Source organism: Myotis lucifugus, unplaced genomic scaffold (genome assembly GCF_000147115.1).
Source record: "Myotis lucifugus unplaced genomic scaffold, Myoluc2.0 scaffold_0, whole genome shotgun sequence".
NCBI classification, from domain to species: domain Eukaryota; kingdom Metazoa; phylum Chordata; class Mammalia; order Chiroptera; family Vespertilionidae; genus Myotis; species Myotis lucifugus.
Genome location: NW_005871048.1, coordinates 64,346,887 through 64,364,701, shown reverse-complemented (window position 1 = coordinate 64,364,701; position 17,815 = coordinate 64,346,887). Strand labels below are relative to the sequence as shown.

General features: G+C 35.9%; 1 protein-coding gene across 1 annotated transcript in view; it reads right to left on the bottom strand.

Annotated features, from left to right (window-relative positions):
* CTNND2 (catenin delta 2) overlaps nucleotides 1-16,765 on the bottom strand; it is a 473,749-nt gene extending 456,984 nt beyond the window's left edge. The window contains 1 exon segment of the mRNA XM_014453371.2: nucleotides 16,661-16,765. Within this exon segment, the coding sequence (XP_014308857.2) occupies nucleotides 16,661-16,674 (14 nt within the window). The 5' untranslated portion in view covers nucleotides 16,675-16,765.
* Between the last annotated feature and the right edge of the window lie 1,050 nt (nucleotides 16,766-17,815).

Here is a 17,815-nt window from a genome sequence, read left to right as displayed (position 1 = left end):
TTAGCCCCCTTAGGAGTCTTTTTAGACTTTCCCCCCTCTAATCCCCATTCCCCATGCAATTTTAACACCACAGATACACTGCATATCTGTTTATGTACTGCGGCCTTTGGAGGACCACAGAGCACTATAATGTCTAAGGTGATTTTTGTCCTTCCAAACAGAAAACAAGTTCTGCCCCCTTGGAGCCATCACTGCCCCCTGTTGAGAATGTTTGTTGCAATTTAAAAGGCTCTATCTGTTGAGAGCATGAGCTGTGAGGGAGGGGTTGCTACAGAGGAAACTTAAGAGGATACTTCTCAAAGCTTAGATTCAGTAAAGACTCACAGTCACGCCAGAACCAGTTTGGCTCAGTGGATAGAGCGTCGGCCTGCGGACTGAAAGGTCCCAGGTTCGATTCCGGTCAAGGGCATGTACCTGGGTTGTGGGCACGTCCCCAGTAGGAGGTGTGCAGGAGGCAGCTGATCGATGTTTCTCTCTCATCGATGTTTCTAACTCTCTATCTCTCTCCCTTCCTCTCTGTAAAAAATCAATAAAAAAAAAAGACTCACAGTCAGTAACAAACTGTGACAAGTTCTAACCACTTGCCCTGTATCATGCTGCAGAGACCTAATGTCTGGTAAAAGCAACCTTCCTTTGAGGAAAAGAAAAACAGGTAGAAAATGTAAAATTTTAAAATGACTCTATTCACTCATGATTTCAAACATCCTTTTAACATTGCAGATTTTTCTGCTCATTATTTGAGTGAACTCTCAGAATGATAATTCTGTTAACTTTCTTTAGTGTTAAAATAAACAATTTGATGGCTACAGATGCTGTCATAAGTTGGTAATATACAGCAGCTAGTATTGCAAAATATTTTATTATTATCTACAACAACTTCCATTTACATTGTACTTTACCATTTAAATTTTTTGCATACATTATATTACTTAAATAATGGCAAGGTGGTGAAAGACTTATGTATTTAATAATAAACTCAAGAAAGCATATAATCTATTCAAGTTATTAAAATTATACTTTTGAAAGAAATGAAAAGCTTGCTATACAACTCAACTCAAGCAATTTCTCAGTAAACATATGAAAGAGAATGGCTTCCATTTTTACTTTTAATGGTGTGTAAATCAAGACCCAAGCCTCTTCTAGAGTACCACAAAGCCTTATTAATGCATCACCCTACCTCCCATTTATGTGGGCTCTGCAACACATACAGCAGGGAACAGAGGCTAAACATTTGGGGTGAGCACCACAGGCTCTCCCTGAACTTCATTTCTGATTCTAGTACTCTCATTTATTAACACTGGTCTTCACATAAAAATCTCAGAGTAAGCAAGATATATGATTGTTTGGCATATGTAGAACTCAATAAACACATGTGTACGTCCTCTAAATGAACCTTTGCCTATGAGTCCGCTCAAGCGACTACTGCTAAAGTCACTGAATTCTTCTCAGGTCTAACTACTGCTAAAGTCACTGAATTCTTCTCAGGTCTAACTCTGAACATACCAGGCAGTAAAAAATGTTTCTATATGCTGAAGTATAAGAGGAATTGATCAGAAAAGTGATGAACTGTGCTGTCCACTCCAAGTAATTATTCTACAAATATACAGTCATTCCAAGATCTAAGGAAGCTGTAGCAGGACAATGGGGTTTAGGGCAGAAGATATATATATATATATATATATATATATATATATATATATATATCCCAATATTACTTGTTTGTAACAACTAGATAGTTTGAAGGCTTTTTATGGGCTGGTTTCACTCTATTTTGTTAATGTTTTACTCACTCATTGAATTGAAAACACAAGTAGTGGTATATCCATCCATACAATGGAATACTAAGCCACACAAAGCAATGAGCTATTGAAACCTATAACAACTAAAATTTAATAATTCTTTGTGATGAAACACAAATAAAGAATTAAAAGGAATAACTTTAACTTGGTAAAATGAATCTATAAAAAAAATACATTAAGCAAGTGATCCAGCAATCCCACTGTAGCTATATACCCAACAGAAATGAAAACATATGCACATAAAGACTTGCACATGAATGTTCAAAGCAGCACTACTCATAATAGTCCAAGATAGGAAACAACCTAGCATCCAACAACAAATGAATGGATAAATAAACTGTGGTATAGCCATACAAAGGAATATTACTAGGCAATAAAAAGGAATGAAGCACTGATACATGGTTCAACATGGATGAACTGTGAAAACATGATAATTAAATGGAGCCAATCATAAAAGACCTCATATTGCATGATTCCACTTATATGAATGACCAGAAAAGGCTGGGAAGAGTATGAGAATTCTTTTTGGGGTGATGAAAATGTTCTAAATTTGATTGAGGCAATGGTTTCAAGAATGTATATATCTATAAAAACCATTTTATATCTAATTAACTTTTATACTTTAAATGAGTGAATTGAATGATATAAAAATATTAAAAATAACAGACTGACAACTTTTAGAGCAGCGGTTCTCAACCTGTGGGTCGTGACCCCTTTGGGGGTCGAACGACCCTTTCACAGGGGTCGCCTAAGACCATCGGAAAACACATATATAATTACATATTGTTTTTGTGATTAATCACTATGCTTTAATTATGTTCAATTTGTAACAATGAAAATACATCCTGCATATCAGATATTTACATTACGATTCATAACAGTAGCAAAATTACAGTTATGAAGTAGCAACGAAAATAATTTTATGGTTGGGGGTCACCACAACATGAGGAACTGTATTAAAGGGTCGCGGCATTAGAAAGGTTGAGAACCACTGTTTTAGAGAGTAGGTGGGGTGGTAGAAGTGGGTGGGAAAAGATTAACTAGGGAACTTATATGCATAGCCCATGGTAATGGCTGGGAGGGGAGGTTGCACGATGGTGGGGAAAAAACAAAGGGGACATCTGTAATATTTTCAAAAATAAAAGTAGATTAAAGAAATAAATAAATGAAGCATAAAAAATAATAACCTCAAAGCAGTTTTTATAATGCTAAAGACTAAAGGAATTACATTTTTTAAAAAAGGTTGCCTACTCTTCTACCCCACTTCTTACCAGTACAAAAAGAAAACAAAACAAAGTGAAAGTTAAAAATATTTTTTTATATATTTTATTGATTTCAGAGAGGAAGGGAGAGGAAGAGAGAGATAGAAATATCAATGATGAGAGAGAATCATTGATCAGCTGCCTCCTGCACGCCCCCTACTGGGAATTGAGCCGCAACCAGGTCATGAGCCTTTGACCAGAATAGAACCAGGACCCATCAGTTCCCAGGCCAATGCTCTGTCCACTGAGCTAAACCAGCTAGGGCCAAGTTAAAAAGATTTTAAAAGACGACATAATTCTATAATCTTCACAGATTACTCACACAAATACCCTGTTGGATTCTAGGAACAAATTACAAAAGTAATGAGAGAGTTTAGCAAGTTTGTTTGTTATCAGATCAAGACATAAAAATCAATTGCATTTTTATATAAAAAACTCTTAGCAGTTGTACCTTATAAAAAAGATAACATTTCCAAAATCAACAAAAACTCCAAGGAACTTAAGAATGAATGAAACAAAGAATAGAACAAGGCCTCTGAGAATAAATTTATAAACGTAATTGAAAGACATTAAATAAAATAGACTGACATCAGGTTCATAAATAGGAAGACTCAAAATAATAAAGCTGTAGCCTGGCCGCCATGGCTCAGTGGTTGAGCATCGGCCTATGAACCAGGAAGTCACTGTTTGATTCCCCATGAGGGCACAAGCCTGGATTGAGGTCTTGATTACTGGTGGGGACCATGCAGGAGGCAGCCAATCAATGATTCTCTCTCTTTATTGATGCTCCTATCTCTCTCACCCGCTCCATTCCTCTCAGAAATCAATAAAAATATATTTAATTAAATAATAATTAAGCTATAATTTTCCCCCAATTTCCCAGAAGTATAACATAGATATCTGAAAATTTGATACATGATAGAGATGGCATTTTACCCAATAGTTGGTATTGGAACAACCACTTATTTACATGCAAGAAAACTGAATCTCTACCTTTTCAAGTTCAAAGAAAACAACAACAAACAGACAAAACACATTATAAATGAATTCAATAATTTACTGTAAAAAGGTATAACTTTGCAATTATTAAAACAGCAGACATTGTTTTAATGTTGTTTTAGTAGATAAGACTTCTTCAAAAAGATTCCAAAAACATAAATCCTAAAGGAAACAGACATTAGAAAAAAATGAAACAACAAGCTTCAATAAGGTAGTTGTAACATTCAGCTAACGAAAGATTGGTATCCAAATATATTGAGAATAAAAATAAGAAAAAGGAAAACCACCCATCGAGAGAAGTACAAAAGACATAAACAGGCATTTAATGGAAGAATAATAATGAATATTTAATAAATTTATTTAAAATGCTCTTGGTGCAGAAGTCAGGGAGATGCAAACTTCAAACCCACCATATTTGCACCAACAGCACCAACAAATACTTTGAAAAGAGTAAGTTTCGCTGAGTACATGGAGCAATAGATTACTCACTGCTGATGGGAATGTAAGTTTGAACAGCTACTTCTGAAAGCTCTTTGGCATTACAGAGGACTTGCAGATATTCATATCCTACAAGACAGCCAGTGCTTTTCCATGCACACCCAAGAGAGACGCTTACACACTCTCAGGAGGAGTCCTGCATAATTATGTCCCAAGCCATATGTTTCTAAAAGCAAAACCTGCAAAGTCTGCAAATGTTCTTCTCCGGAGAAAAGATAAATGCATTTGGCATATTCACATGATAAATTAGGCGGCATCAGTGAAAAAAAAAGAAAGCATAATCCTCAAGCACCCATATCAACATGAAAAAAAATCTGAAGAACATTAGTTGAGTTTTAAAAAAGCATGTTGCAAAGAATATGGAACATAATCATACAAGATTAAAAAAACAAGCAAACCAAATAATATCTTGCATATTTGGATGCATATATGTAGGGAAACAAAGAAATCCAAGGGAAAGAATAAACACAGATTCAGTGAAGTGTTGATCTCAGAGTTAGAGATCCCAGGAGAGAATGGCAGGGAAGAGTCTCCAACTACTGATCAAGTTCTATTCCTCAGCAGGGCTATGGCATTTTTAAACCACACGCATAAAAATACCACATATTCTCCACTGTATATATCATAGATGGAGTATCTGTAATACTCTACATACCACTATCTTACAATAAAAGATTAGTTTCCAAAAATTATGTTTGTATAGCATAAGCTTAAAATGTTTTCTTTATTACTAAAGCTCTATTAATAAATGATAGCAGTTTAAAAATAGGCCACCAGTCCATTTTAATAGAATACTTTTATTTGGAAGTATCTTATTCCATTATTGTATTCAAATAGCATCTCAGAATTTTACTTGATTTTGTATTTTTCTAACTGAAAGAATTCTCCCTGGGAATAATAATTCAAGTTAAATCTTCTGTGAAAAATGGTGAATCCAATCCCCTGGTAGAAAGACTGCCATCTCCTCTATAAACTTACTTCCTAAAATTCCCTTGTTTTGTAGTTTTTTACTATTTCTTTAAAAACTTTCAAATATTCTATGGAGCTTCATTTCTTCATTAGTTTCTGATTCCTTTGTTCTGACTCCATGAGTTGCACACGGAACTGAGTTCTGATTAATTTTTTCCCTCTGGAATGCTAGTCCATTAGCCAAATATAATAAGTACTTGAAATGGCCAGATTTAAGCTTAAAATACATGTCTGCGTCCCAACCCCAAAGGGCAGATTAAATAGAATTGAGCTCATTTAATTCCCTCTTTGGAAATTTGATTTTGCATTTGCTGCGTCCTCTTAGTATTAGGTGGTTGATCATGCACATGAAGGTTAACTTGATTAAAACATTTTGTTATAGACACTAAAAAGAGCAGTTTTAGTCTTATTTATTTTTTTAAAAAAATTTAAATTAAATCTTTATTGTTGAAAGTATTACATATGTCTCCCCCCCCCCCATTGACCCCTTCTACCTCCCCCATCCCCGCCCCAGGCCTTCCACACTATTGTCTGTGTCCATAGGTTATGTATTATGTACATACAAGTTCTTTGGTGGATCTCTTCCTACCCACCCACCACCTCCTTCTTCCCTCTGAAATTCCACAGTCTGTCCTATGCTTCTATGTCTGTGGATCTATTTTGTTCATCACTTTGTTTATTAGAGTCCACTTATGAGTGAGATCACGTGATGCTTTTAAAGAGAGGGCATTTTTAAGAAGGGAAAGATCTTGTTCACATCCCTATTAAGTAAAGTCACATCCTAAAGGCAGCATTAAGGCTGAAGGCTACATGAGGTCAGGGAATTCGCTTTCCTCATTCAGAGCTATACTCCTAGTGCCTATTACACACATATAATAGGTCCATGATCTCTATATGTTGAATAAGTAAATGAATGAATGAATGAATGAATAAATGAATGAATGAGTGGATTAATGCAATCTCACACTCACAAAGGGAGGACTTTGCAAACCCACATTCCTATAGACTTTTCCTTGTTTTGTTGACCCTAGTAACCCACCATATGACCATGGGCAATGCTTCCCTGGATTAGGGGCCTGATAGGCAGACTTCAGCTTTTAGTCACAAATTCCAAAGGGAAGCCCCTAAGCCCATCAAAGTCCCCAATGCCTTAAAAAATGCTAACTATTCCAATGTTTAAGTAATGTTGAGGATTCTCTATCCCCACCTTCATCTCTTTGGTAAAATTCTTTTCTAGTACCAGGTTACAAAGGCATTAAGTGAAACTTACTAATAGTAGGACATAGACACTCAAAATCACAGAGCCTTTGAGCAACTTATCCACTTGAGGGCAAATACAATTTTTGTGATAATGAGAAAGTATCTTAAACAGTATGATGCTTCAGTGAATCATGTCTGTATTATTACATACATATTGTTCACCCATTATTTTAAGAACACCTCTTTACTGTGGTATTCCCTGGCAGAGAACAGCAATAGTTAGAATACACTGTCTTCAGTTAACTTGATATCATCATAACCACTCACTAAATAAAAGAAGAGAAGGTATAAATACATAGCATCTCTCTATGAAGATAATGGCATTTCCCATCTATTTGTACATGCAAAAAATAAGTCATAACTGTAATAGTCATGGCAATTAATTAACTAATCAGGATGAGGACCAACCCACAAATATCAAATAGTTTCTCAGTGACAAACACTGTTATTTGTTCTAAACACATTTTAACATATAATTTTTACAACCAACTTCCAAGGTAAGTACTATTCTTCACAATTTACAGGCAGAGGAATGGAGTTTTTGGAGGACCAGTATATTTCCCAAGTCACATAAGATAGCAATAAGCAGAGCTAAGATTTTAATCCAAAACTTATAGTTTCCAAACTCCATTGTCATAAATAGCACCCTGTGCCACCTCCTAAAATCAGAGCTTCCGAATTTGTTGGGCAATTATGGTATGACAGGCAGTACCTACATCCCAAAAGACAGAATGAAACTCATTGCCCTAAATGAGAAATGTCAAGACACGCAGTGAGCTCTCCACAGGTAGAGACCATCATTTACACGTTAGAGAGAGGTTAATTGCTAAGTTTTGGGTAAAGTTGGCAGTCATTCATTTGGATAGAGCTTTCCAATAAAATCTTGCTGAGAGTTAAATTCTCAAATAAGTGCGTAAGACTAAGCAACAATGTGTGAAGATTTTTTTAAACTTCCTCAGCTCTTGAGGTACTAAACAAACAGATGTTTGGAAGGCTGAGGCTTGTGAATACAGCTTTACTGTCAACAAATTAGGTAACATCTTTGCTGCCTGCTGCTAACGCAGCAATCTCTTAAATTTAAAATTCTATGATAGCTTCTCCTGGATAAAGGGGAATTAGGATACATTCACATACATGAAATAAAAAAATCCAAGTTTCCTTCTTGAAAATGGGCAATAGTTGTGGTAGAAACTAAGCTCAGAGTGTTGGCCTCACCTACCAAATGTTTACATTTTTTTGAAATAAATAATTTTGCAATCCTATACTGTCTCTTTTAATACAATAATCCGCAGACCCTACCAACTCTAACTATGAAACCAATGTAAGTGCTCAGGACCTTGCTGGAAGTTTTCTGACCTATCTCCTGGACAAGAGCTACCATCTCCAACTTGTGCTGCAACGACCAGCCTCCCCACAAGCTCCCATTCATTCTCCATGCAGCTGGCAGAGCCAGAGCTGGCCTCATCACGACCTTGGGTAAAACCATCTTCACGTTCTATTGGCTGCCCAGTCAACAAAACGCAAAGTCTCTAGGTCTTTGGTCTGACCTATATGGCTGCTCACAAGAATGGTTATGTCTGTCTGTACCTTTATCCAACACTATTCTGTCCCTTGGACTTGCTATTCCAACCACACTGATTCCCAAATTGACTCTTGTCTTTCTGACTTTGCATTCTCCCTCTGAGCAGTGCCTTTATCCCAATTCATTCCCTGCTAATGTTTCACATGACTAACACACACACATCTGTCTGTGAAACCATCTCATGACTTCCTGTTCTCTTCACGGCACCAAGGAATTGTCTCATGCTTTCCGTGTTTAGATGTCTCTCTCTGTGAACACCTGGAGGCCAGGAGCTGCATCATATTCGTGCCCGGAGCACAAGAAATGTTGATTAATATGCTGGACCCTCAGAAATACGGCATCACGTTTGTTTAAATGGAGCCAGTGATTATTTCTTAAAAGGCCCACTCCACATGATTGCTCAGTGTGCAACAGTCTGTTCCAGTTCCCTATCTTTACCCCAGGATTTAGCCAAACTATCTCAAAATCTATGAACCAGGAAGCAGGCTCTCAGCAGACACCAAATTTGCCTGTGCCAGTCTTGGATTTCCCTGTCCCCAGTAATGTGAGAAATAAATTTATGTTGTTTATAAGTCACCCAATCTATAGTGTTCTTTTATAGTGACCTGAAGAGACTAAGACAATAGGATAATGAGCATCTTATAGACACAAGTATTAGTATAATTTGTTTATTGGAAATATGCAAGAGAATAATGAATAATTACTCTGGATGTACTTAAAAGCAATGATAACATATATTAACACCCTTTACTTCATTTGTATAAGAATGAATCTCAGAAACATATTCCAATAAAGACTTCAAAATAATAATAATCATTGGGATGGGGAAGGGAGGAGGAAAAAGAAACAGAAAATAAGTCCCAAAATGAAGTGGGTAAAAATGAACTGGGGTTATTTAGATGGTCATTTACAACATAATTCAAGAACAAGCATTGTGGTGAGGCATTTTAGCATGTATACTTGAGACATAAAGATACCTGGGATCAAACATCAATAACTGGTCACTAGCTGTTGGATGTTATGAAAGTGAATTTTCTTCTCTGAATTGTAGTGTTCTCCATTCTACAATATTTAACAATAAGATTTAACTCATGGGCTGACTAGGAGTAAATGGCATGATGTATATAAGCCAGTTAATGCTATGCCTGGCCTATAGGAATCTCAATAAATACTACCATTATAATTATTAAAATTAGCACTATTATTGATATTGTATCACTATTCTCATCATCTTCTTAAGATCAAAGTGAAAGTATGAGACTAAATCAACCACAGATTCACACACAGAGTACATCAAACCAACAGGCCCTGGTGTCCAGGTACTATTTCAAAAAGAAAACTGACTAGAATGAATAATGAACATAATATTCTGATCCAGCTTGGTCAGAAAAAATGTATAATATTTGATATGAATTATAATCTATTATATAATATATGTGTCATATATAAAATATATTCTGGAATATAGAGAGATGGTAAATTTACAGATTAATAAAACTGGTGAATTTTCTGCAACAATAGTAATGGAATAAGAATAATAATATAAGTACTGTATACTCATTCATTCATTTATTCATTCAGTATTGACTGAACAGTTATCATGTGCTGGCCGTTCTTGGGCATATACTCCCAGTCCCTGCACTTGGGGAATTAGAGAGTAGGGGAGAAAACAGGAGAGAGACAGCACCTACTTCTAGTTGCTGAGAAGGCTAAACAATGACTCCCTGTAGGTGAGAAGAAGGCAGCAACTTTAATCCAGGTTGTAAATTTTGCTACAGGATTAGAAGTTCAAAGGCACTAGGGTACTATAGCGATGGCTCAGCATAGGGACCTTGGACTCCAGGCAGGTGGGAAAAGCTCAGAGGCCTGACAACTGGGAGATTAAAAAAAAACACACACCATAAAACAACTAGAGAAATAAATGCTTCCCAGTTAAACAAGCAATAGCTGTAAATGCTCTCTCTGAAGGAGAAAGCATTCTGAGTGGAGGCCTGGACAGAAATGTGATGGTGCTGGGAATCATGAACATAAACCCTGAGGTCCCAGAAAGTATTCTAGAATGTTCCTCCTAATTTATGTAGGAAAAGGGGAAAACTATAATAAGAAATCCTAAAAGAATTATCTCATCATTAAAAACAAGCAATTGAAAAAAATATATTAAGACAAGAAGAACAGGGGTTCATGAAGACAATCAAGAAAATGGAGAATATTCTGGAGGGAAGTTTCTGCTCTGGAATTTAGATTGGAAGAAAACAAGAGAAAAATACTTGTTTTAAAATAAAATTGGCCATGCAGAAAACAACACTAAAGTATGTCTATAGTCCTTATATTTTGTTCTTTTCTTCTGTTTTTATAATGAAGCAGACATTCTAAATGACTTCACAAATGCCACTGCAATGTTATTTCTGATTACCAATTCAATAAATTAAATGTCTCATTTAAATAAATCTGTATGACTTTGTTGGAAGAGCAATATTTTAACCACATGAGAAATTATTATGGAAATCAACAGCTATCCTCTAATTTTAAAATAAAAAAAATGTTTAATAAAAATTTAAATTAAAAATAATTTATTTGAAAGTGATTATTTATTTATTTTTTATTTGCAAGCATGGTAAGAATCTAGAATTCTGACTATGAGTAATTTTTAATCTTCGGCTACATAAATCTTTTTGGAAATGTATGTATATATATAAATAACATAATAAAATGCTTAAAAAACTAAAAATTTTTAAATTATTAAATCTAAGATGTCTGGTCTTCAAAATAAAATATTTTGATTGATTTATTCCTTCTGCATATAAAAGAATAAATGTCAGTATCTACTTGTTTAAGGATGTCATATCCTATAGAAAAATTTTTAAAATGCACAAAATGTCTGACTTTCAGAAACAATTAAATTCATATATGATTTATTTACTTAAGAAAGTTCAATGACCATGCTTTTAAATATAAACATTTCATTGTGACATAAATGTATGGGACTACTTGACTTGTGTTTCTTCACCAGTAACTAATTAAACCAGAAGTCAGCATTTTCTCTAAAATGAGCCTGGCTTCTTTGGAATGAAGATCTGTACTCTATTTATAGAATTGTTGGCATTTGGGCTCACAGGAGTTAGTTAATAAAGAGAACACTTGTAACATTAATTCCTTTTGTATTCCACTATCCAAAATATGGAAGATATTTGTGAAAACGTGTTTGCAAGAAATTCAATAGCTCACCTGCGGGAAAAAGAGAGCAAGATATTTTCATGTATATATTACATTTGTCATTTTAAATATATATAACTCCAATCAGAGTCTTGGGCATCTACATTAAAAAATGGTGAAGCTAAACTGATTGCTTTATTCAGTTGTCCTTATTCTACATTAAATAACGACTCCATTCCACATTCAAATACTTCCATTTCTTTGAATCAAAACGGTATGTTGTTTTAATATGTAAATTCAAATGCATGTGTATATGCATGAACAATAAAATTGGATATACAAATTAAACTTTTGAATGGAATACAGTCACAAAGTAGAATGTATTTTCTCTAATAAAAACCTTTCATAATTCAACTTGTTATAATATGCAACTGAGGCAAAAGTAGGTTTACAGTTGTGAGTGTGCAAAATAGAGTTTATTCTTGTATTATTAGTTATTAATTACTGTATTATTTTCCATATGAACAACCATAAACCTACTTTTGCCTCACCGTGAATATCTAACACAATCTATTAAAAAGTATTGTAACCAATTACTATCAACTTAAAACAATGTCTATTTTCTTTTTAAGTTACAGTTTTGCAAGTTTTGTAAAGTTCAGGCATGGCATAATTGGGTTCTCTGTTCACGGTTTTGCAAAGTCTATCACCAGAGTTTCACATGGGCTACTTTCCTTTCTGGAAATTCTGGGAAATAATTTACTTCCAAATTCATTCAAGCTGTGAAATCAATTTCTTTTGGTTATAGGACTGAGGTCCTCTTCTCTGTAAGTCAGGGAGCCATGTGCACTGCTACCAACACTGGCAAGGAAGACTTTATCATGTGTCAAATATCTCTAGCACTGAATTTCTTGACTTCCTTCATCTCTAGCTCTAGACCATCATCAACCATCATCATCTTCATCATCTTATCATCATTGTTGTCGTCATCATCATCATCATCATGCCTTTCAAGAGTCAGATCTTCCTTAGGAGGAGTTTATAAGATATGTCCAACTGTGATTTTAATCTATTTCTCTCCCATTATGTTTTTAGTGCCCATGAGAATCAAGGGGTTTAAGTAGACATCAATTTTGTTGTCATTAAATTTTCAGCAGCACATAAGAAATCCCTACACATCCTCTGAATGAAGGTTAAAATATTCGGTGGCAGGGAACTTCTAGAAGGGTCAACAGAGGCTCATCCTCAATGCTTTGTTAGTTCTAATGACTCCCAAGAAAGGGATACCTGGCCCAGTTTGGACTGGTCAAGAGGGCATTCAGAAGGGTGTGAGCCCTCAGCTGAGTATATAGATCCTTAGGAGAAAGGGACAAGGCAAAAAAGGGAGGGTATTCTAGGTGGAAGGGATTCCTTGGTCATAGGCATCGACTGGGAAATACTGGTATATTTATGAACTAGCAGAATTGGGGGGAAAGGTCCTTTATAGACATGATCTGAGTTATGCATATGCATATCTAACTCACACCACATGGAGAGTAGATTTGTGCAGATGGCAACCAAAGAGATGAGTTAGAATGCTGTTACAGGGGTGTAGAGCATGACAAGGGCATGGACACAGGAAGGTCCTCAGACCACTGGGCTTATAAAACCAAAACAGGGGCCCTAGTCTGGGAGGGAATAAATGGATCATGGGGCTGCTAGACAAGACGTCCTGGGCAAACCTTTGCCTGAGGGACAGGTATGAGCCAAGTAATCTCAACTGGCCAGAGGGTGGGAGTGGGTTACTAGCAAGAGGGATTTTATCATGACCCTAAATAAAGGGAGCCATCAGAATAAATAATGTTCTAGCTTCAGGTGTGGATGGTTCTGAGGAATCAGAGAGAAGGTATGGAACCAAACTAATTGTAGGATGGGAGAAGTATCCAATAGATTGGAGAGGTTTGGCCTGGAAGCAGAGTGAGGAAAGCCAACATAGGAAGAAATGGTGGAAGTATAGCTGCCATGGGAAGCACTAATAATTTCTTGGTAGGAGAATGACAACATACAGACAACCACTAAATGATCTGGATTCTGGAAGCTACAACATGCATTTGGGTGTTTAGAAAAGTCTGTGAAGAGTTTAAGAGACCACAATGGTCCTATTTGTAGTTACTTCTACCGTAGACACTTAAATGCAGAAGCTGATATGCTACAACATGGGATCCAGATTCTCCCTTCTCCAAATTCTCAGTGCTCTCATTTTTTATTTGATTGACTATTATAAAGTTGACTGTTTAAATGCATACTAATAACATTTTTCAAAAAGTTCAAACTGTCATTTGACTACCAGAAATGAGGTCTGAGAAATCAGATGAAGCAATTTCCTATCACCAATAAAGGCACAGGAAAACCAAAATAGAATTATCATTTTTATCATTTATGTAAGAAGTCTGAAAAATATTTAATTTTGTTTTATTTTTGTTATAAAACTCTTACCCCTCCAGAATATGAGACATCTAAATTATCAGACTTCTTTACCTGTCCTCCTTTTTCAAAAATTGTTTATATTATATTTTTTATTTTTAAATATCCCTTTTGATGTGCTAACTAGGTTAGTCTATTACCTTTATAAAGACTTGGATTTCCAAAGGTGCATTCCTGAAGCTGAGCAAACTACTAGGTTATGACTAAACACATCAAAAAAATGGAAGCTATGTATTGGATTTTGTCCAGTGAAATATCAGTAAATTGCTTGTACTATTCAAATGCAGATTCATACATTAGAAGTTTCCCAAATATAAAATAATTAAGCTTGATGAAGACCGAATATTATAGAGGTGTATAGCAGGGGAAATCATTAGGCAGTGTCCGCTGCACCTAACACTATTACTTAATACATATTTAACACAGAATTACTGCTAATGTACTATGAGCTGCGAGCTAAGGATATAAGTTATAGGTGAAGAACTGAATATCATCATGGGTAATTTTTCTGTCTAGTTTGGTAGCTCAATGATGTGTTCTATCTAAGACACTTTGGACCTGAGAAAAGAAATCAACTCAATCCAATAAAATGAGGGGAGGGGGGTTAAGAATGTAAATGAAATATCAGAGATGCAGCAGTCTTAGTGATAACTGAACTGGTCTCTGTAACATTCAGAAACAAGATGATCTCTGTCACTACAGGCTCCTCCACTGGCACACAAACCACATGGCCACCATCTCTTAGCGTTCACCACTGGAGGTCACAGATTTGGGGTCACTTATTTCACATTCTCAAGAGTAAGAGCCCAATTTCTTTCAGGCTATTCACTGGATGGATTGCCCATGGGTTAGATGTCCATTTCTGATCCAATCAGAAGTTGGAAATTAAGGCACAGGGTACAACATGGTCCCCCAGACCTTCTCCTACCAGGGACTGGGGGTGGATGAAACAAAATAAAAGATGTATAGTATGCAAAAATATCACACAGAAAGAATAAGAATATACATTAAACAGGTAATCTGACCAATTGGGAAACAACTGGTTTCAAAGCCAAACAGATGTCAATTCAGTGGTGCTCATGAACCCCCCAAACAGGCTTAGCTTCTGAGGAGGTGTTCGGCAATAATAATCAGCTCTTCAATACATACAGTAATAAAAATCTACACTTATATTTTTCTCGCCACCTTCCACAAGTCAACCTTCTGAACACAATTTCAAATGGACACAAATCACTTTTTCTTGTCTATCCTGTTTCTGTTAATTTGGGTGTTCAGACAAATCGGTGATGAGTTTAAGAGACCACAATTTATCTACTTGCTGCTTCTTACTACTGAGGTATTATAGAAGTGGATATGTTTCCACACATCCCATATACAGCTTTGCAATTGAAAACGCTATCCATTCAAGTAACAGTAAGAGTCACAATGACTTCTATTTAAAGTGTACCCACTGCTCCACGAACACAAGAAAAATGTTAAATGACTAATGGCAGGTGCCTCCAAAATGAAATATTCCAACCACAGATTTACTCTTGCAATGATAAATGCTTTAGAGCAATGGATATAGTGGTGTTTTAATTCTTTTGTGGCAGCAGGTAGCTAAGAGTTCACCAAACTCAAGCTCCTGCTTCCTGTTGACCCCAGGACTAGGAATCCCTGCCCAGCTCATCTATGAGAGGCCATGTGACTGGTTCTCACCAATGGGCTGTGGGTGCAGTGATGTGTTTGACAATGAGGCCATAGGGGTTCTCAAGAGTTAGGCCTTTGATCCTGGCATAGAGGGAAGCAAGGAAGCAGCTCCCTGACCAGCATCTCCTGCCTCTATCTGTGGCATGAATGAAAAGCAATCTGCTATTTTGTAAAGTTACTATAATGTTGAAGTTTATTTGCCACAGTAACTATTATTTCCTTAACCAAGATATATCCATAAAAAATGTAGTATCGAACACAACATAGAAGATGACAGAAAAGTACAATGCATTTCTGAGAAATGAAAGTTGACTTATAGAACTGTATGTTTATTTCAATTTCATACACACACACACACACACACACACACACAGTTTTATTTTTAAATATAAAAACAAGGCCCTAGGTGGGGCATTTATTCTGTGGCCAAATGACTATATTTTGTTTTGTTCTTAAATATTTCATAACATCAAACCAACCCCTAATTTAATAATCAATCATTCTATCTATGGATTTGAAATATTTTTTAAACATGGCAATTGAATGTGTGGTGCATACAAAAGGAGCAATTTTATAATTTAGCATCATATATTAGCAGTCAATACAGGTTGCATAGAAATGTTCTCTCTCTCATTTCCAGAACCTGCAACTCTAGATCATTAGAAAAGAACAACAAACTGGGAGACTGTGATATGGCATCTCCTGCTTTCAAGCAACCTGCCTGAACGAAAAGCCTTCTTTTGTACAAAATGATGCATACTTTGCATTCAGGGCAGGGAGTAATTTTGTTAAAAGAGTTTCAAGTACAAACCAGGCCATTTCAGACTTCTTTTGAACATCTGAAATGAGGTCGGTTACAATTCCTTTCCAACTTCGGACTGAATGCTCCGATTCCACTGCCAGGTTTGTAAGGAGAAGATAAATCCCGCCATTTACTTTCCCTGGCAACTCGAGGCACAGAACCACGGGGAAGAGGGTCCCAGTACCTGATGCTGCTCATGCTGCCCGTCTCTGACCCCAGCTTGCATCGCTCCAGCTGGCTGGCAACGATCTGGCGTTCTGCCTCCAGCTCTCGAGTCAGTCTTTCAAACTGTAATTCCTGAAAGAAAACCACCAAAAAGATTAATTCTGTCATCTGTATAAAAAGTGGAATTTAGACCCAAATGACAGGACAGTTGAGGGGAAATATCTGGTTTACCAAGATGTCAAATGTGAGAAGTAGAGAATGTTGATGTGGAATCAAAGAAGGATTTGCAGTTCAGACAGACCCAAGTTTATATCAGAGTCCTGGGACCCGTTCACTGCAGGGCCTTGAATAAGTTATGTAATCTAAATATCAATTGTATCATCTGTAAAATGGGTTTGGGTGAGGACTAAATGAGACAGTGTGCATGAAAAATTAGCCTATGCTATGTTTGGCAGATGACCAGCAACCCCAGATACCAAAAGTGGAACATTTAATTTTTCTGTCATCTGAAGTATAGTGTTTATTCCCTACTGGCTTTTTAGTTGCATCAATATACTAATTTGATTTTCATATTACTTACCTATTGTAGACTGAATAAAAGCAATGCTTAAACCTACTAGTATACTTCTTTATGGTTTAAACTTAAGCATAAAGGCAATGATACTGATTCTATACAGGCTAGTTACTGAGGAAATAACTTTTGACATTTTGCTATATTATTTTTTAAAATAGCCAATTAAACCAATGAAGAATGGTTCTACAGAGCAGCCCAAAATCCACTGTTAAAGGATTAACTTGAATGAAAAATGATTCCGTGAGTACATCAAGAATCTTGGCTGTTCCAAATATTGGACTTTGTACCATAGTTTAGATGTTATATTTTACTTTCCCATGCATTTAAGTTTTTAAATAAATATAATGAAAGCAAATTACATGTTTTCATTAAAGAAATGTTTTTACAATGGCACATTTAACTTCTTTTAAAAATATCTGCACAGTTATATTTTGGTGATTAAGAAACAAGAATGTTGAAAAATATTGAAATATAGGGTTGAGGTCAGTTTGGGAAAACTAAAACTCCCAACATTGCAAGGATCTGTCTTTCAGGAGAAGATGAGTTATTTATATGTACTACCCTGGAACATTCTTGGGGGAGACCTTTAAAAAGTGGGAT